We start from the raw sequence: 20,767 nt of genomic DNA on the forward strand, positions 1-20,767 counted from the left end.
TAAGGTTTTTTGAAAAACCATTTTAGTTAAAAAGGCTAGATTTATGCCACTCAGAAAACCTTGTTAGTCCAACGGACTAAACTATTTGAAAAATATAAATTTATTTTACTATTTTTTTCATTGAATTTCTATTATAATATCTAAAAATTATACACTTATTGACCTATTTATATGTTCAAGCATGTTAGACTATATAATTATTTAACCATATAAATCTGTATAGATAGAGATTGATAACTTATTTACTTTGACTTAGACGATATTGATATTATTATACTTTTTCTCGTTATTTATAAGTTTGTTGACATGTTTACAAATAGATTTGTTAGTATATTTGAATGTCATATTATAAAACAGATCTTTAAACAGGATACCGGGCTAGGCCAAACTTTCAATAGATTAAGGCTCAGACTTAAACAAAACCCTATGGTAGATAACACGAGGTTTGTCATTATAGCACTTGACCTCCACTCTATTTTTTCAAATGCATTGACCTCCCTTCATTCATATATCATTTAGAATATCAAATGTGTGTTGAGTGTCATAATGACAAATCTCGGGGGACGTCGGTGCAATAATGATAAATCTCACGGCACGTTAGTGCAATATTTCCAATAAAGTAAATGTGATTAATGTCCTGATAAATAATAGAGGGCCGATTGGTGCAACAATGCTAAATCTTAAGGGGGTTAATGTAATTTGCTCTTAATAATATCAAGGCAATTTATATGGTACCCATCTAAAAAAGGAGAAGAGTTTCAAACCCTTTTACCTTAATTTTCCATGATATTTCTATAATAAAGTTTTATATAATCATTTACATTCTAAATAATGAACTAAAGGGTTTCAAATCCTTATTTTTTTTTACATCAGAAATATAAATTGCACCCGCTAGAAATCGATCCATAGACCTCCCCTACCCAATCATATGTCCTTAGCTCCTACCACTTGAACTATCCTACGATGCCGAAATCCTCATTCTAATAGGTAATGGAGTAATGCCCTAATATGAATTCAAAATATGTTAAATTTAAGATTTTAACAATTTCTTTCTAATATTTTATCTAGTTAAAATTTATATGAGATCTTATATTTTATTTCCAATTCAATGAAATTGAACATGTGTATGGTGTTGGGCTGTTGGCGTTCAGTGTAGGCAATCTGTATGTGCTGTGCTGTGCTGTGCTGTGCTGTATGTGACTTCCCCTAACACAACAACACAACTCACCCTTCATCTTTGGGTGAAGTAAACGAGGTTTCTCTCTTCCATCATTTTCAGGGACTCCCTACTTCTACTTTGCCCCCTAAATTCCCACCCTCTTTCCTTCTTTGACGTCACCTTCCACAGCTGGGAGATGCTCCACTTTCTCAAGGTAAGATGAAATTCACGGGTTCTTAGACAATTCATTCCCCTTTTTGATGCTGATTGTTTTCTGGGTTTGTCTGTTTCCTTGTTCAATTCTGCAGAATTACACCAAAGATTTTATCTTTTTCTTTTTTAAATAAAAGGGTTTGTCTTATTTTATTGGATTGGAAGACTTTTATCTGTATTGACTTGGCTTTTTGGATTCCCACTACTGGGGAAGGTGTTTTTCACTGTGTCATGATCTGTATCAAATTGTTTTCATTGGTACCAGTAAAAGGAAAAGGTTCTTTCTTATTGTTCTTGTTGAAAAGGGTCTGTCTTGCTTTAAGTCAGTGAGAGAGATCATGTTTTGGAATCTTATGCAAACCCTCTTTGTTTGGTTGCTTAGGTGATAGAGTTAAGAATTTGGTAAAAGTTGTGTTTCCCTAGAATTCCTGTTTCAACTGAGTCAGCTTTTTGGATTCTCTTTTCTCTTCTGCAATCAGATAGATTAGGCATCTTACCAAGTTGCTTCTGTATAGTTACTTTCTTCTTTAAATTTTGCAAGAATTCACACACTTATGTCTTCTTTTCTTCTTCATATTGTTCAGGGTTTTGACCTTTTATTCATTTGTTGCAGGATTATTTGTTAATTGAATCCTGAGTGTAATTGAAATGGATGGTGATATATTTGGAGAACTAGGTAATACAAGTCAAGTAGATAGCAGAGTTATGCAGGTATTTCAGAAGAGCTTATTGCAAGCCCAAGATATTTTGAATCAGAACCGGGTGCTGATCAATGAGATAAACCAAAATCATGAGTCCAAGATGCCTGATAATCTGAGTCGAAATGTGGGTTTGATTAAGGAGCTCAATAGCAACATCAGAAGGGTGGTTGATCTCTATGCTGATATCTCTAGTTCTTTTACCAAGTCCCAGGAAGCTTCATCTGAAGGGGACTCCAGTGGGACTCTGAAGTCTGATGGAAAAGTCAATCAGAAGAGAATTAGATCCGGCTAATAAACTGAATCCAATGTTCACACGAATCACTGCAATCAAGAAGTGTATTATGATCTTGGAAAGAATTTGTTTGGTGAGACTGTATAACTCCTCCAAAATTTTATTTGTGCTCAGTCTTCCATATTGGTTTTATGCCTACAGGGAATAGAGCTCTAGTTAATCTTCTAATCTGTTCAAATAGCATCAATTTGACTTTGAGGACTACAGAATTGTGATTTCCTGTAACTCTTTAGCATCATGAAATGAATTATGTTCATGGACCAATTTATCAAGCTTAACTTCATAGATCTTACTGATGTTTATTGGCAAGTTCTAGATAATTCAGTTGTTCTGCCTGTTTGATCATTTGGTGAGATATTGTTAATTACTTTCCTTTTGGATCTCTATCAAACATTAGGTGCCTGAGATCCATTAACTGACGCTTAGTGCTTAATAAATATCATTTATTGATGATTGTGGTCTTAAACCAACACTTACTGCTAGGATTAAAATCCAGAGAGCTTACATGCTGGTCTTTTACCACTCTCAGATTAATGTGTATGTTTTTTCTGTTTCATGTTTAGGAGCATGCTCAATAATATTAATGCCTTTTGAGATCTTGTCCATCATCATATTTGTTTCAGTTGTTTGGGTGCAAAGAAAGAAAGCGACCATAGTGACTTACTCCATCCTAGACACCAAACTCTCGACTAGGACTAGTCCTTGTTTCTAATCAGATGAAATGAAGAGAAATGCTACCAACACACTTTTTTTAACGTATGTGATTTACTTTTTTGAAAAGTCAACACACTTTTTAATTAGGATGACAAATGTTTTTGACGATTTAAAAAATAGACCAACTATAAGGATTGAAAAATGTGTTGCTGAAACTTCTCATCCCACCCATGAAGTATGATTGGGATTCTTTGACATAAACACTTTTTGTTGGCTTTTTGATGGATAATGTAATTGCATGATAATTACAGCTAGAATACTAATATAATTGAAGGTGGCATTCTGCCTAACCATGAAAAGTGGCAATAATTGACTCTGGGGGTAGGGGATATGATATTCTTGGTGAAGTCTATGTTTGGAGACTCATTGGATGCTGAGTGCCTAGGATCCATCCACCTATACATGATGTAAAGTAAAGAGCTTTAGAAAGTTTAAAAAAGAAAAAGAGTAAGGAAAGTGCTTTGGTGGGGAAATATATGTTTGGTTTAAACAAGTATTTAATTTCTACTTATAAAACAAGAATTTCTCTATAGTTTTTTTATACGCGTCAGTCCTAATATTTCTTTTCAAGTTTAGGTATTAGTTTGTTTTAAATTATTATTAGTAGTAGTGGTGCGTGGTGACTGATACAACTATATAAACAATAGCACTCATGGTTATAGATAGGCTCAATATCCATGATTTTTTACTAATACAAGCATTCTTGGATTATTAGAGACTTGATCTTATTATGTTTCAAATTTATGTCTAACTCCTAATTTAATTACGTGAGATCCTAATTATGAATAGAGATAGTGTTTACGCGTGATGCGAGTAACTTGGCTTTTGGTTTGGAAATTACCTACAGGTTTGAACAAGAAGCCTACTAACTTTAACTTAGGAATTCCATAAATTACCTACATGTTTGAGCAAGAAGACACTAACTTTAACTTATGAATCCCATAAATGTAGTTTAGAACTGACATAACACTTCTTGACCATGTTGCTTCCCTCTTATTCAAATCACCCCTCCATGAGCATGCTTCTTCGAATTTGGCTTTTGATCTTACTTTATGATCCAGCCTTTGAAATGGCTTTTCAAGTTTTTTCCTTCCCTTAACAAGGACCAAATAGACACGAAATTTAAGATGACATTATATAAGAGGATCGCAATTTTAATGCAAGCACTCATGGCTATGAAATGAAAAATAACCTACTACTTCATATAAAATAACAGAAAAATCGCTTGCTTGTTCTAGAAAGCGAACACAACAGAAACAAGCTTATGTTGAACCCTGTATTCTCGTACGATCTATATCCTAATTGGAACTATTTCTTCCACATAACAATTCCATTTCTTTCTCTCTTTAATTTGTGGCCCTGTTATATTCTGATATTCGAGGGTGTAGAGACAAAGACAGATTAAGGTTTTCAAATGAATGGTGCAGTATAAGGAGAAAGGCAATCACGATAAACAATGACAGTAAATTCTGAAGATGCAATGCACGTTTCCTTTCTATTTCCACTCATGTTATTGATGCCGACTTCATAGACTAACAAAGATTATAAGAGGGTTAAAAAATTACAACACATGGGTGACCAAAACACAGGTGCCCTCCTTAGTAAAGCACAAAGGAGGAGCATTCAATCTCATATTGGAAGAGGAATTAAGAAAAGACCATCTCTGCTTTTGGATTTATCATCCAGCCTCTAGTCATTTTTCCCATCCACCAGGCAAATCAATGAAAACATTGGTAGTGCCATACAAAATTATGTCTTCAGTGGAGCCTTCTTCTCTCTGTCAGATATCCGCGCAGGAGCATTGGAATGCGACTTGAATCGACCCCTTCCTCCCTCATCTCTTTCCTGAAGGACACACATCATTGTTTCAATCTCTCATTATCACAAATGTAAAGCATTTTCAGCCAGTAACAAGTAAACGACATGGAATTCAAAGTTCGAACACAGTGATACACCGATCAGTCACACGACACAAAACAAGATGAAGGGTACCTTTTTCTTGACAATCTGAACCACATCCTCATCATTAAGATAATGAGCAAGGCCACAATGTTGTGGGTAGTGCCTAGCACTTGTTCCCCAGACCAGCACATACTTCACGTCCTTCACCAAACTTCTGTGTATGTGGTTGCAGAAGTCTTCTACAGTGCAGCCACCTCTATCCTAAAACAATTTGCCAGAGAAAGTGATGACTCTGATGGATTGGAAGAATATAAAAACACAACAAAAAAGCTAAAGGTTTTCAAAAAAGTAAAATAGAATAAGGGACAGCTGTTTATTATAAGCATAATGATAAGACAACATACAGCAGATAAAACCACAGGCTCAGCGAAATCAGGCTGCTGGCCTTGAGGTTTTGTATAAACTCTAACCAGACCCATTTCATCCCACATCCTCGAAAGTAGTCTGTCTAAGTTCAGCTGTTCACAAAAACACAAAATTATGTGTTACTATATACAAAAAAAATGTTCATAAAACATGAATTTATGAATATTTTGAAAAAATCACTAAAACTTCATGGTATCTTGTATTCTTCTGTTGGCACTGAAAGTATGAAACTACCTTCAAATTGCAACTAATGACAACAGAATTAGGTTGACGGGCTAATCTGTCCACATCATCAATACCAACAACATCTATCTTGTTGTAGACATATACACACTTCATGTATTTACGATTTCCTTCAATGACATCAATGAGATCATCCACTGTGGCATCCTCACGGAAAAGAATCTGAAATTGAAGTTGTCAGTTGACCCCTTGATATAGGTAGAAAATAGCGGTAAACAGAGACCTGATTATATTATAGTAATTGTAAGAAGGAAAATTACGGAATCTATCAGATGTAATGAGGAAAACTACAAAATTCAACATGACAACTCTAGACAAGATACTTTATATTCACAGAAAAGGAGTGCTATCAATACACTCTTTTGGACACTCTTCAACACACTCAGTATGATTGGTTTATTTTTTAAAAAGTGTTCTATTATTTTAAGAAATGAGAGAAATATGTTAACTTTTTAAAAAATCAACCAATCACATTGAGTGTGCTGTGCTGGAGAGCGTGTTCAAAAGAATTTTGCTAGGATTTCTCATTCACAGAAAAATGCCAGACTGATCTTCATAATCATAGTTTCCGCCAACATGAAAGTCCAATTCTACTTGGAAGGACGTTAATGAACAGGAACAAGTGACATCAAGGATCAAACTCAGCAATACAGATGCACTTAGCCTCAGATAGACGTGAAAGAGAACCATGCAAACAAAATGCAGAAGAAAATCAAATAACAAATAAGGAATCCGTGAATTGTTTTCAGGCAACAAAGTAACTTCTGTTGATAACATGATTAAACAAGAGTGTAAATTACTGCTCATTTCCACTTTAATTTTTCTCCAGACATTTTTCTCCTCATTTCAGAAAGAAAGCTATGACATTGAATGCTCAATGATGACCTCGTCATATGAAAAATACTTAGATTTTACAGCGAATGTTAAATATACAAAATCATTCTTTGGTCTTTGACTAATGCTTTTGGCTTTAAGGTGAGCAATATTTGACACAGTATCAAAGGCCTCTATAATGAAATGATTAGGAGTATGTTCCTTGTTTCTGCCACTCCTTATGATAAAACTAATTTTCAGAACATGCAAGCCTGTGAAACTGAGCACGTTTCAATCGGAAAAGGCTTTGGACAAATCTCCTATAAAGTGGACTTGTACATCTTTGGTCTTTGACTAATGCTTTTGGCTTTAAGATAGATATATGAAGTCATTCTTGGGCTTTTCTATAACAGACAAAGGCTTTGGACAAATCTCCTATAAAGTGGACTTGTACATAATGTGAGGAAGAGGGTGTACCCACCCTTTCATTTCTTGAGTTAAGATTACAGTGCACTTTTGATTCAATTAAGCATGGATACACCATCACTTTCTCACTTTACATAAAATCTGACATTAAAAGAGCTTCTTTCTAAGGTTTTATAAGAGTTGGCCATTGACTGTTACAAGTTATAAAATCATATTATATGCAAAAGATAGCATGCTTACATCACCAACCAGCCAAGCATCCCAAGTCACTACACTTGCTCCATCATATTTAGACAAACTATGGCAGTAGTAAAAAATGCAATTAACATTTGCAACTGTAACTGCATACTGATAATATCCCATAATTAACGGTTCATGAAAATGAATTACAACTGATATAACTTTAAAGTTTGTTCTATACCTCTGCATTGTGAATTTTGTACTCATGCAGAATCTGATAGCAAAGCTTCTCATCTACATGAGTCAAAGGCATAGTACTGTTGAATGAAATGCCTCCTGTCTTTTTCTTTTTAAAATATATCTGCCAAGAAATACAAAGCTCTGAGTTCATGAGAAAGTGAGGAGAAAAATATAAACATCCAACATAGATCGATATATAAAATATATGCTTCGTGTCATGTACCCCAAAATATCCTTTGGGGCACAAACTTACTTGAGGTGGTCGCTGGTTTAAACGCAAGCCCACAGCCTCAAGCTCCTTGGTTAATATTTGCCTATGACCCTCACTCTGACAAAAAAAACGTGGCAAGGAAATTGAAAGTTTAGCAATTTCCAATCAAATAAACACTACTAGTATATTGGCCAAACACTGTATGAAGCAATTCCACAAGCAACACAGATGCAGAAAAGGGACCATAAAATGTAAGCAGACACACAATCATTGTGGTATGATAACATTAGTGGGAAGCCTGGAACAATAGAAGTGATAAAAGGAATATAAAGAAAATAGGAAAAGGAAATTATGAACCCACATTAACTCACCAACTGGAGCATGAAGTTAGTCAGAAACATCATCCAGTAATATTATGATGTCATGCAATCAGATAACAGCTTTGCAAGTAAATTTATATTTACAAACAAAAATAATAGGTAACAGTGAGTAATATTACTTAATGAAAAAGAAACGAGTTTTGTCACCGGGCCTGTTTGAAGGATGTCTTTAATGACAATATCTTATCTACTTATCACCCCTAGTCACTAGTTATAATAATAGTAATTTAAAGCAACAACCAACAGATCATCTTATCAACTAGCAATACCAACAACATAAAGTGACAGATATCAGAAAATGCCAAAAGACACTTACTTTGGAGGCATCAAGAACCATCAGCACTATGTCCGAAGATTTAGCAACAGCAATAACCTGAGAGAACATTCACACAAAAAAACTTGCAAGGTTAATAATGAAAAGGCCAGGTTTCCCAAAGCAATCAGTGAAAAACAACCAATCATCATATTCTATTCACAAGTTACCTCTGATGTATTAGGAAATATAATAACAGCATTATGTGCAAACTGATTATCAATTTGTAAGTGCAAAAAGACCCTAAAACGTGCTATAGGAATGATAAAAATAAGTAATTTTAGTTTTACCTGTCTCCCACGTCCCTTGCCTTCAGAAGCACCCTCAATAATTCCAGGAAGATCAAGCAACTGAATTTTAGTATCATTATAATGTATAATCCCAGGGATGCAGGTCAGAGTCGTGAACTCATAAGATGCAGCTTCTGAATGTGTGCCTGTTAACATTGTCAAGAGAGTTGACTTCCCGACACTGGAAAATTAAAAGGAAAAATATGGGAAGGGTTAGATTTTTACCGAACTAAATAAAAATTTAAGCATACGCATACGGCATACTACACCACGTAGAAGAAAGAGACACCCAAAAGCATGCAGTACAGTACATACACCACAAATACAAACATACAAAAGAATAAATCCCAATAGAACTTAAATCCATTAAAATAATAGTATTGAATAAATAAAGGATTAGAGAAATTGATTTGGGGGATTCGTTTTAGAACGCAGACCTTGGAAATCCAATCAGTGCAACACGTCCATGGCCGAATTTCGTAACTTCAAATCCCTCTCCACCTCCACTAGAACCCTATTAAATAATTTTCCAAGATACTCCACCTTGTAAGAAAGTGTACATAAGGATAGCAAGTTTTGGCAGACAAATAATTAAGAAACTTCGCATGTTGAACCAAAAACAATTACTGCAAAAGATTCACTAACTGAATTCCTAAATTTCAATACTTATAACAGATCAAAATACTATAAGAATTCATCAGAAAAAACAAATGAAGGCCTTTACAAATGAATAAGAGAAACACCACTAAAAAATTGGTGTGCTAGCCACATATTAAGAAGGCAAGAAAACCATTGATCCTGAAAAATTAAGGGGAAGAATATATGTGTGTTATTTCGAAAACCATTGTTCTCTACACCATGATCCCAAAAAAACAGCAATATTATCATAAAATTTTATTCTCCATCGTCCTGCCAGAGCCTTCAAAATGATTAGATAACTCTGTATCCATTAACCCCCCCCCCCCCACAAACAATATATGTGTGTGTGTTACTGTTCTCTGTTTTAAACATGTATGCTACAATGCTTATGAAGTTTAGGGTCAAACAGGAGCATAAATTCTTCAGTAGCTCAAACATCAATACAACTAAAACGGAAAATAAAAAGTTCCGGGTCTGAGAATCAATCTGGCAAATCCCCTCCTCAGTTCCTAATCCACAGATATTAAAACAGACTTCATACTCTAAATAAGTGTAAAAAACCCAATCCTAAAATATGCAGAATCATTCTTGCTCATGCATTCAGGTTTCTCATTCTTTGGAAAAAAGAAAAGAATGATGCATGAAACTTACAGATGAACTTATATTATTTAAAGGGGCTCCTAGACAAAGTTTGGGTTAAATCACCCTAGTCCTGGGTGGACCAACCACATTTAAGTTAAATGATAAATTATGAAATTTCTAGCCCAACGACATTTAAGATAAATGATAAATTATGAAATTTCTAGCCCACTTATCTTAAATATCACTTTTCCACCTAGAACTAGGGTGATTTAACCCAAACTTCGCCTATGGTTATTTCGACAACCCTTATTAAAAACAGACCAAATTATAAAAGAAAAGTGCCAATCCAAAGAAAAAAAAAAACATATCCATGAAATCAAAACTTGCATCAATCATCAGAAGGGAAACAGAACATTGAAGAGTAAATTAAAAATAATGACATTAATAGCAATCACAATCATTTTTTTTTGAAACTATAGCAATCACAATCATGGAACAAAAAAATTATAAAAATAAAAAATCTGTGCATACTTTTGGAGGCTCCAGCAACTGTGTCCTAAGTTTTGCTATCTTGGCCTTGAGCTGCCCAAGATGATACTCTGCACAATAAACAAATTCAAATAAGGCTAGCAAAAAATTGATTTTGGGAAAAATAACAAAAACTACCCACAACAAAAAAAAAACACTTTTTTATGAAATTTTGATGGTTATTCCAATCCAATTATACTGAAAATCAATAGATGCAGGAGGAATGGTACCTGTGGCTTTGTTTTTCTGGGTTCGAGCCATTTCGGCTTCAATTTCTTTGATCCTCTCAATGATACCCATTTTCGCTGAGTTTTGCCTGCAAACAACAAAAGGGTGATCAGATAAGTTGAACAGGGACAATTTTCCATAGCAATTGAGCAGACTGAGCTACCTAGCTAGCTCACCGGAACACACACACACACGAGATTGCAGAGAGAGAGGGAGAGAGAAGAGTGTAGGTCTGAGAAAATTGAACTGATGTTAAGGGCTAGATTTTAGATGGTCATGGCATTGGGCCACTTTACTCTTTAGAGTTTACATATGTATGTCTTTCTGGCCCATGAATCATACATAAATCTCACTTAGATATTTATTTACCAAAACAATGTATTATTATTTTTCTATGTCCCAAAATTGATATTAGTATTTTTTGAAGAAAAAAATTGTGATATTATTTCAATATTTGACAAACAAGGATATTATATTTGTACATTTACTTATTTCATGGTCGTGGTGGTGGTGGTGAGTGCGTAATAGAGGGTGTCGTGCATTGGTGCTCCTTGGTATTGAAGGTGGAGAGTGTTGAGTTATGCAGATGGGGAATTGTTGATGGTGATGGTGGTGTGAAAGGTGTTTGACGTTGGAGGATGGTGATGAGTCAAAACAACATCATAAGTGAAGGGAATTAGGTGGTGATGTTTGAGGGTGTCATGTGACGAAGAATGCCATGAGATGGTGGTGGTGGTGGTGAAGAGTTGTTGTTGGTAGTAGCGATGGTGCATGATGCAAGCGACGTGTGTTGGGTAGTAATGGTGGAGGCGCTCAATGGGGTGGAAGGTGCCCATCAAAGTAGTGGCGGATGTAGGGGGGACTAGGCCATGCCATGGTCATCCCCAATGTTCTACTTTTCTATGTTAATACTCACATAAAATATATACGGCCTCGCCTCCACTAAATATTATAAATTTGTATATCATACGTCAACCTTTATCTTTTCACTTAGCTAGGTCTCACAAAGTGACAAAGAGGCTTTAAAATTTCCTTCTTTCTACTCACATGTGTCAATCACTTCGGGCTTCGGCCTCATTTATATTATTAAAATTATTGAAAAAGCTTCTTTTACGAGTTTTATTTTTTTGTCCTTTTACTTTTGCTAAAGAAACGTAATGGATAACATTTTGGTTATTTTGGCGTTTGTTGTGCTCTACCACCCAGTGCCTTAAGTCGTGCGTTGCGTTGTATGCTTTCTTCCTTTTATTGTATATTCTAAACTTCCCGTTGTTTTTTTAACCTATTCACTTCCAATATTTTCACTTCTCTACTTTTGTTATGTGTGTCATTTTTGTTGTTTGTTGTGCTTTATCACTACTATGTGTAAAAAGGTATAATTTTAGATTAATTTGCAAATTGGATGCTCTAATTTTCTAGTTGGTGGCTTGATGTTGTTCATTGATGTGAGGTTATATATTTCTTTTAGGTTGAAATGTGACTAAAAATTGACACATATTTCAAAAGAAAAGAGAGAGAGAACGAAGAAGCACTACCTTTGTTTAATGCACAAACTTCAAATTTAGATACTAATGTTGAAAGTTTTATTGAATCATTAAATCTGTGAGGACTAGACAAGAAAGTATAGTGTTGATAGTTTCATACATGATCCTGGAAAACATTCACAAATTTGAAATTTTATCCTGTTAATCAACAAAATGAATTTTGTAGAGCACACTTTTTGGTCATCCTCTACGATTTCAAACTCATTGGCTTAAAACTTTTCTTTGGTTAGAGTACTCACTCGAAGAAGATGCTTCTCTTTCCATAATATTTATTCTCTAGAAGTCCAAGCCCATTTACTTCAAAAGGGTTTAGAAATTGGAAAAAAATTAATAGCGAAAAAGATTGTGCATTTTTATCTCTCATTGGAAAAAGCCCTAGTTCAACCGGTAATGTTGCTCTTAGATGTTACGAAGATTTTAAGAATCAATTTTGTCATATTGATAAAGTGTCTTAAAGCCCCAAACAGGTCCGCAACAAGTTTTGAGTAATTGTTTGTGTCTTAAAGCCCCAATAACTTTCCAAAAAAAAATCTCCATTAAGCTCCAATAAGCCTGTATCTAAACGCACATGATTCTAAACTAGAGGATATATTACTAGCACAAAATTTACAACGACCAAAAGCAGCCACAGGGAAGAACTGGCACGACGCTATTAAACATTTCCTCAGTGCATTAAACATCTGATAAATCTCTCATCTGCCTACAACATTGCTTCTACTCTGCATTCAAAAAGGGATTGGTTTAAAGAAGTGCACAAGTTAGTTCTTTTTTTTATTTTTCATGATATGTAATTGGGTATTATTTACAATACTACAAGTACCCTGATCTATCTCCATACACAACCCCTGCACCAGCTTTTGACTTGCTTGAGATATAGCTAGAAGGCACCTGAGAATTCCTCTCTGCAAGCTCCCTCACACGAACTAAAATTGGCTCTGGAATGGGAACTGTACCATGCTTCTTCATCTATCATTCATACCAAAAGAATTAAGTAAGTGGGACTAATGTAGTCATGAAACCTGAACTTGTAACATGTCAAATTTCTAATTCAAGACTAGTGACAATCCCATTTCTAGAAAGTAACTTGGAAGAGAAATTCAGGGAAGTAAAAAAAAAAGGAACTGGATGAATGTGCTAACTGCGAAAACGTGCCTATTGAATTTGGAAAATTAAACTGCATAAGGAATAAAACATTAACAGCATATCAAGTCCTGGTGCTTGTTTGGATACACGGCGTAAATCACAGTGAGAGCAAAATCATGGAGGACAGTCGCAAAAGCTAAGAAAAGTTGCTGTCCACTGTGATTTTACTTCACCGTGTATCCAAACATGCGGCAGAAGTCACGAGACTGTAGAAACCTAACTTAACCTAATATGCAAGATCAAGTTAAATTTAGTGACATAAAGACTCACCCCCACATCTGCAGGTGTCTGCGCATAGCTAGCTTTGAGCAAATTCCTCCACTTGTCCTGCAAAGCAAAAGCATTCAATATATGCAAGAACAAAGCCTGAAATACAGCTGTATGCACACGCTACCAGCTTTAGCATTATCAAAAAACTCACATGACATGGCTTTATTGTCAGACATCAAAATGAGTACCTTAAGATCAACAGAGGTACGATAGGAAGCCGATGAAAAGGAGAGCCGTTTGATCTCAGACCACTTCCCTGCACCACACCGTGACACGCCTTCAACCAATTTCATTACCTCAACAAGAGTCCATGCTCGATGATGTTTCCTTCTCATTCCACCTTTGGCAGTGGGAACAGTAACTATGTTGTCCTCTGAAGGATGGCTAGATGGCTCTTCCCTCTTAGGCTCTTCCCTTTTAGGCTCTTCCCTTTTAGGCCTCAATTCCTGCTGTAGCTCAGTTGTGCCTATTGCTGAGCACTGCTTCTCTTGAACAGGTTCTGAAGCAAACTATAACACATCCAACAAAAAAAAGAACGAGTGGGAAAAAGATTATCTCATGGTACTGTATTGAATAAAATAAAAGGAAACAGCATTGTGTTAAAGTAGTCAGTTATCTCCTTTTCAAATTAGAGCCTTGAAAAGTACAGAAGCAAGGGGTTACGTGAGAAAACTCGCATCAATTACCTAGTATATAAAGCTAATACACCTCTATTACTTGTCAATTGTCATATCAAATATCCCCATATCAAGGAAGTCCCAGCAAGTAACAGACATACTCTAAATATGAAAACAAGAAGTAAAATCTTGGAAAGAGGAAAAAAAAAGCTGAGAACCTTGTTTAGAGAGGCTACAAGTGAAATTATTTTTAGTGAAATTGCTGTCAACCATGCATATTTAGAAAAAAATGAGTGCCTAAACCTGATAACATTATCAATCAATATGTAATCAGAGTAAGGAGTGAGGCAGTATGAAGTATGAACCACAACTGGGAGGTACTCATGGCAGAACAGGCCAATATAGTCTTTCATTTTCACAATAAAGTAATAATAGGTGAAATTCTATAAACAAATAGTTTCATAAGAAAGTAACAACGAAAAGGTATTAAAGTAAGCCACATAATATTTGACTCGACTCATCCGGTTGATTGTGTCCCCAAATGGAAATATGTTTTTCTAGGAATTCCTAAATTATAATTTCCCCAAAAGCTGATAAACAGCTTCAAAGAAAATTTCATTAACCCACTGCGATAGCAATTTCATATGCCACATCACGTTGAGTTTATGCATGCAATAAAGATAATATACAGAAGCGAATTCAGAAATATACTTAGAAGAACAATAACCCTATACTTTCTACCATTAGTAGAGGCTTAGTTGGACTTACTGGCTGATGAACCTTTTCACACGAGGGTCTTGGCTTCAAGACCTGGTCCTGACTCTCACCACCGTCCTGACTCTCACCACAGTCTTGACTCTCACCACCATCAGAACCATGCTCTCTGAGTACCTTACAACCCAACTCTGCAGCCTCACCCACACCAGTTGGATGGAATTTCTGAAACAGACTTGGAGTTTTCTGTTCGTAACAAAATAAAATAAGATTTTCCAGAAGTCAGAACCATCATACAACGAAGGTACTTCCGGAACTATCAAGAGATTGCTGGAAAATCAAAACAGGATTAGAAAGCAGCGCTGGGAAGATGCTCAGCAAGAAATAGACATTACCTAGGCATGCAAATCATACACAGCAAGGCCCAAAGGCAGCATTAATAGGAAGCATTAGCTTTGGCATCAAAATGAAAATTGGAGCAAAAGGGAAAAAGCATTATGTATATCACTCAACAAATGAACTAACTTGCTAATGGAGTTACGGAGTTTATCTTATAAATGAACAATATTATCAGGTGTTTGAATATCTTATAATATCATTAACTAAATCTTAGAATATTTTAGAACATCTTAGATGATCTTAAAAAAAAAAGGTTTTCATATTTCATTTTATGCACTGATTTGTTTCCTTGTCTGATTGAAATTAGCAGTCCTGTCCTGTACTAGTATAAATAATTAAACACAGTTCACTGCGTTGTATTCTGTAACACATCAAGACATCATTACACCATATATCAATAATTTATTCAATTATTCAGTGTTTGTTCTATCCTTCCCTCCATCTCTACCTAAATCTCTCTAATTTCAACATCAGAGATAAAGCGGCAATAAGGACAGAAGGAAGAAACAGAGTGTATGAACAAGAAGAACCATTCTTTATTCAGGGGGTAAAGCTAAAACTTAAATATATGTGTTACTTTTATGAGTTTAAGCATTAAAAAGTATCACTTACCATAAGAGATGTGAGATTTTTCCTTGGACGACTTCTTCGAACCCGAGAAACACAAGGAATTTGAATGCCAGAACCTCCAAGAGAGTCTAATCTGGTGATAAATGTTCTTGCCTCTGGAAAAGCATTCCCAGCAGGCCTCGCGCATGAAGTTGGAGAAACATGTCCAAATCCCATATTTTTGTTAGAACTTGGCAACCTAGGGTTATGCTCTCTAGATTCATTTTCAGAGAGCTCTTCGATATATCTCTTAGTGGGCCTCCGCATTCTTTTCGCAGCTCTTTGTTCTCTTAGGTGATCCTCACCACTCAGTTCATGTTCCATATTAAGATTTTCCAGACTTGATTCAGTAACACTTGGGTTATTCTCAAACCCACAATCCTCCACTGCAGATGAATCCTTAAATTTGCTATCCTCTTCCCCTGCCACATTTTCCACAGAGATAACATCTGCAGCATTCACGTTTCCAGAACAGTCTTCTTCACATTTTCTAATCATTTTGTTATCTTTAACAATGAAAGTTGTCGCTGAGACATCACATGAGTTAGTTAAACTCATGGAAATCCTCCTCTTCAGCCACTGTTTGTCTTTCACTGTAGTTTCCCGACCAAAAGTTACCTTAAACAGTTCATGAAGTTCTCTGATTGATAGCTTGTCCAAGCATATTTCTTCATCTACCATTGAAGAATCAGGCTCCAAAGCTGAACATACAGCAGAAGCAGATGATCCACTTTCTATCACTCCATCTGAAGGTCTGGAACACTGATCTATACTCCCAGATTGATTACTATGACTATAATTTAAACTTGATGCTATAGAAGGTATTTCCTGGTTGAGAGTTCCAGATTGAACCTTCCCATCTATGACAGGAAATTTATCAGCAGAACACTGGCTTTCTATATTTACATGAGAATGAACAGGTGATCCAGATGACAGGCGAAGTTTCTCTTCATGTTTGACCTTTTGCAAAATCTGTTCAATGTACTACAAGAAATTTTAGAGGTTAAGAAGGAACCTAGAAAACATAATACTAATAAATATCAGGATATGCAGACTTGCAGGTAAGAAGCCAGAAACTATGAACCCAAAGCCCAAGACAAAAAAAACAAAATATTATTAAGAAAGTATGAGTTCATTAACTACTTCTCAAATAAAATTACATACAATATTATAAATGATAAACAAAATATCCAAGGTAAAGACTCATACAGAAATTTAAATCCAAACAAACACATAATTACATACTCCAGACAAGGAAAAAATCTATGTTGTATTATACTCCCTCCATTTCTCTGTAACTGTCAACTTGGAGAGAACAAAGAGAACAAATTTATTTATATAGATTTGTCCACTTAGAATTTCAAGAGAGCATCAATTGATATTTTCAAATATCATGAGAACATTAACAGATCTTTTTCCAATAATGCCTTTGTGAGAAGAATAAATAAATAAGAAGAGATAACAATACACTTTAGAAGGTAAAATAGGAAAAGAAATAAAAGAAGAAATATTTATATTAAAATTAACAATATTAATTGCATTTCTTAATATGTGTGTGTTTTTTCTCTTTCTGGACAGTTAAAAAGAAACTGAGGGAGTGCCTATTTTAACTTTCTTCTTGAGTCCTGGATAAAAACGTTGCAATACGAGTACATAAATCCAAGCACAAATATTTGCTATAGTTCTGCTAAACTAAAGCATCACAAAGTATTTAACCTTGTAATTTTAAATTTTAATTAGAAAATCCTTAGTTATTAATGCATGGAGTTGTTTGTTAATATCTCTCACCACATTACCTGTATAAGGTAGGGGTTTGTTTGGTTTCAATTTTCATTTGCAGTATTCAGTTTTAATTGCAAAAGTGCCCATTGTTTTTACTTTGTTTCCAGGATTCAAAGCTCTTAGAATCCGGTCAGGCCCCAAATGCTAGCTCTAGGGTGAGGTTGCTCTACCCTTTATAAATTATAAACACTTATTTAGCCATATCTCTAGACAATGTGGAACTTTTCAACAAAAGCTTTTAATTATTTTCAGTTTTTCACTGTTTCCTGGGTCAAAGCATAGTTTATGCCTTTGAAAAATTTATAAGGCATAAGAAACAAATAGGAATCTAAACGTTAGAGAGACGGAACAAATAAGAGAAGAGAAAAGAGAGCCAAATACCTGAAACCTCGCATTTAGCTTCCCCAAATCTGCTTCTGCGGTGCCTAATTGTGAAACGACCAGGATATTAGTTGAATAAAATACGGAGAATGATATTTGTAGGAAATGAATAAGTTAGCCAACATGGCATCCATTGGTTAGCCTAAACTTTAAGAGCAGCTACGACCATATAACTAAAAAGAAGTCAAGTTCATCAAGATTCCATCAACAATTTCCACTACCCATTATAGTCACAGACATGCCAATAATTTATGGGAAGAATAACAAGAATGCATTCAGTGGCAAGCAAACTCATGATATGTGAGAGGAACAAATTCAAGCGTTCAACAGCTTTACAAACAAAATACATTTACCCTAAATAACCCATGTGTTTAGAAAAGGAGTGTCTTATAACAAAAAAATTAAAGCTAAAAATACCATCACACAAATTGTAGTCATAAAATGAATAAAATACAAGACAAAAACAACACTAAAATCCCTTGTTTTAGCAGAAATAAAACTACAGTAACAATCACCACGGAAATCCCTCGATTGTAACCATTACTGCAAATGCTTCGACAAATGCATCAACATGCTGTTAAAAAGGGTTGAGTAGCAATTTGTACAGCTGAAAGGTTAAGCACACACCTTCAGGGCACTCCAATCGAAGCTTCCCAGAAGAGGATCGCTCAATTGATATGCACTCCAGACTTTGTCCAGTATCTGCAACAACACGCATTTCACTGTTTTCATACTCAAGAAAACCCTCCACCTTCTTCACTTCGTCATCTGTTGCAGGCACTAACCTCCCATCACCTTCAACCTAAATATCATATCAGACAGCTAGTAGAATTGTGAAAAAACCCTCGACAAAGTATAAATAACAGAACCAAATAATAAAACATTAACTTTGAATCTGATTTCGTTTTCTCTTTAATTTAATCAAACTAAATCTCAACATACTTTTACTATCAAATCTCAACACTCCATTTTGGTCATCACTAAAGTTAAGGAAGATGATGAAACTAAACAAAGGAGCTCTGATCAATTTACTTAAATAAAACAACAAAGTAGTAAAACAAACTAGACTATAAAAGGAAGATGAAGCCATCAAGTATTTTGATACTTCATAGTACAGATCGCAGGCCGCTACTCGATAAACTTTCAAGGTATTACGAATGCAACTAAACATATTAGGCAAACAAAAGGGTCATGCACCGAGAATAATGAGATTACGAACACAATGAAGTTTTTATTCGGATGAAAAGGGGGGGGGACACAAAAATGGAAGAAAAGAAAACATCAGAACACTACACGGACGATGTTTAGGGCACTAGTCCAACAGAACAGGATTTTATAAGGCTGGAAAAAATAAACTTATAGAAGTTCGACAACTCTTAAAGGGTGTTATACTGGAAAACCTAAGAGTACCGTAGGAACTCCCTTTATCTTGATTATGCCTAGAAGACTATTGGACAGTTTTCATCAAACTAAAAAGCTTCAAATTTTCCTCATGCCTGAAGCATACAAAACTAAAAAAAGAAAAAATGCAAATCCAAATTACATTGAAAAACTGAATCAGTAAGTAACTAAACATATACCCGTACGAGCTTGTATACAATTGGGTTAGCAACCTGCTTCGGTGAAGACAAAGCAGAACTGCTTCTATCAATCCCACTGTCTCCAAGCTTCCCAAAATCATTATCCTCAATTCCAACCACTGTTTCCATAGGATATCAACCACATGCACCTCAAGTAAACAATCTGTAAAACCCAGAAAAACAAAGTAACAAAATTAACATACAAAAAAAACCCTCTTTCAATTTTCAACACAAGCAGCACAAACAACAAAAATTGAATTTTTTTGAAAAATCAATCACACCCAATAAGCCTAAATCATCAATTGACCTCCAAAACACCACTCCACATGCACCCACACACTACAAATGCTACCCAATTCACAAATGCACCTCAATTAAACAACAATCTGTAAAACCCAGATAAACAAACAAAGTAACAAAATTAACACACACAAAAACTCCTCTATTTCAATTTTCAACACAGCCATCACAAACAACAAAAATTGAATCTTTTTGAAAAATTAACCACACCCCAGAAGCCCAAATCACCAATTGACCACCAAAAACACCATAAACACTCACTCCATCCACATGCAAATGCTACCCAATTCACAAACGCCACAAAAAATTCCTCAGACAACAAAATGCAATAATGGGGTTGATGAAAAAGCAGAATTAAACACAACCCAGATGATAAAAATTCAAAATTTGACTCACCATAGAAGAATACAAAGCGATTCAAAACAGTAGCAGCTGCTGCTGAAGCCAGTGAAAATCTCCAGTGAGAGTGACGAATTCCAAGCAGTAAAATGAGGAAGGAAGAAACTTCTGAGAAAAGCAAAAGGAGAATGAATGAATTTGAGCGGAAATTTCTGTTGTTTTTTATGTGACTTTTCAATTTTTTATTTAATTTTTTTATATTTTTAGAAAATTTTGTGTGTGTTGGTGACAGTGTTTTTTGGGTTTGCTTTTTGATTACGCTGTGCATTGCAGAGGTTAGTTTTAGCAACGGATTTGAAAATTTCGTGAACTGGATTTGAATTCAGGCCCTCGATTCCGGATTTTTTTTGGACTCGCTCTGTCTGTACGTCTGTCTCTCTCAAAAGTCATCCGTTGCTAATTTCTCTCATAAATTCAATTTAATTAGAGTAAAGTACACTCACCCCCCTTAAGGTTTGTTAGAATTACACTCCACCCCATTCTTATCTAAAATCTACATCCCACCCCATTTTATATAGAGGCAAATTTAGTGACGAAAAATATTTTTCA

At 35.2% G+C, this 20,767-nt stretch overlaps 3 protein-coding genes across 8 annotated transcripts; 1 reads left to right on the forward strand and 2 right to left on the reverse strand.

Annotated features, from left to right (window-relative positions):
* Window positions 1-1,125: 1,125 nt before the first annotated feature.
* On the forward strand, window positions 1,126-2,629 carry LOC130746475 (protein ELF4-LIKE 4). Of its 3 annotated transcripts, none has more exons than XM_057599106.1 (2): window positions 1,126-1,373; window positions 1,986-2,629. In XM_057599106.1, the coding sequence occupies exon 2, from the start codon at window positions 2,021-2,023 to the stop codon at window positions 2,363-2,365; it is 345 nt and encodes a 114-aa protein (XP_057455089.1). In that variant the 5' UTR covers window positions 1,126-1,373; window positions 1,986-2,020; the 3' UTR covers window positions 2,366-2,629. The 3 variants fall into 3 exon arrangements, with proteins under 3 accessions (XP_057455089.1, XP_057455091.1, XP_057455090.1); XM_057599108.1 differs by lacking the exon at window positions 1,126-1,373 and adding an exon at window positions 1,548-1,774; XM_057599107.1 differs by lacking the exon at window positions 1,126-1,373 and adding an exon at window positions 1,730-1,881.
* A 1,913-nt stretch (window positions 2,630-4,542) lies between these two features.
* On the reverse strand, window positions 4,543-10,799 carry LOC130746476 (developmentally-regulated G-protein 2). Of its 2 annotated transcripts, none has more exons than XM_057599109.1 (12): window positions 10,657-10,799; window positions 10,483-10,568; window positions 10,256-10,323; window positions 8,941-9,017; window positions 8,504-8,684; window positions 8,217-8,273; window positions 7,563-7,637; window positions 7,311-7,430; window positions 5,642-5,812; window positions 5,386-5,499; window positions 5,072-5,242; window positions 4,543-4,924 (listed from the first exon to the last, which is right to left on the reverse strand). In XM_057599109.1, exons 2-12 carry the CDS (start codon window positions 10,550-10,552, stop codon window positions 4,829-4,831), a joined length of 1,200 nt encoding a protein of 399 aa, XP_057455092.1. In that variant the 5' UTR covers window positions 10,553-10,568; window positions 10,657-10,799; the 3' UTR covers window positions 4,543-4,828. The 2 variants fall into 2 exon arrangements, with proteins under 2 accessions (XP_057455092.1, XP_057455093.1); XM_057599110.1 differs by having other exon boundaries at window positions 10,644-10,773.
* Window positions 10,800-12,596: 1,797 nt separating this feature from the next.
* Window positions 12,597-20,455, reverse strand: LOC130746477 (uncharacterized). Of its 3 annotated transcripts, none has more exons than XM_057599113.1 (10): window positions 20,216-20,455; window positions 19,553-19,682; window positions 18,567-18,741; window positions 17,940-17,983; window positions 15,780-16,760; window positions 14,823-15,014; window positions 13,626-13,946; window positions 13,438-13,494; window positions 12,845-12,990; window positions 12,597-12,743 (listed from the first exon to the last, which is right to left on the reverse strand). In XM_057599113.1, the coding sequence occupies exons 2-10, from the start codon at window positions 19,646-19,648 to the stop codon at window positions 12,725-12,727; spliced, it is 2,031 nt and encodes a 676-aa protein (XP_057455096.1). In that variant the 5' UTR covers window positions 19,649-19,682; window positions 20,216-20,455; the 3' UTR covers window positions 12,597-12,724. The 3 variants fall into 3 exon arrangements, with proteins under 3 accessions (XP_057455096.1, XP_057455095.1, XP_057455094.1); XM_057599112.1 differs by having other exon boundaries at window positions 15,780-16,748; window positions 19,520-19,682; window positions 20,216-20,454; XM_057599111.1 differs by having other exon boundaries at window positions 19,520-19,682; window positions 20,216-20,454.
* Between the last annotated feature and the right edge of the window lie 312 nt (window positions 20,456-20,767).

This window comes from Lotus japonicus, chromosome 3 (genome assembly GCF_012489685.1).
Source record: "Lotus japonicus ecotype B-129 chromosome 3, LjGifu_v1.2".
In the NCBI taxonomy this organism is placed as follows: Eukaryota; Viridiplantae; Streptophyta; class Magnoliopsida; order Fabales; family Fabaceae; genus Lotus; species Lotus japonicus.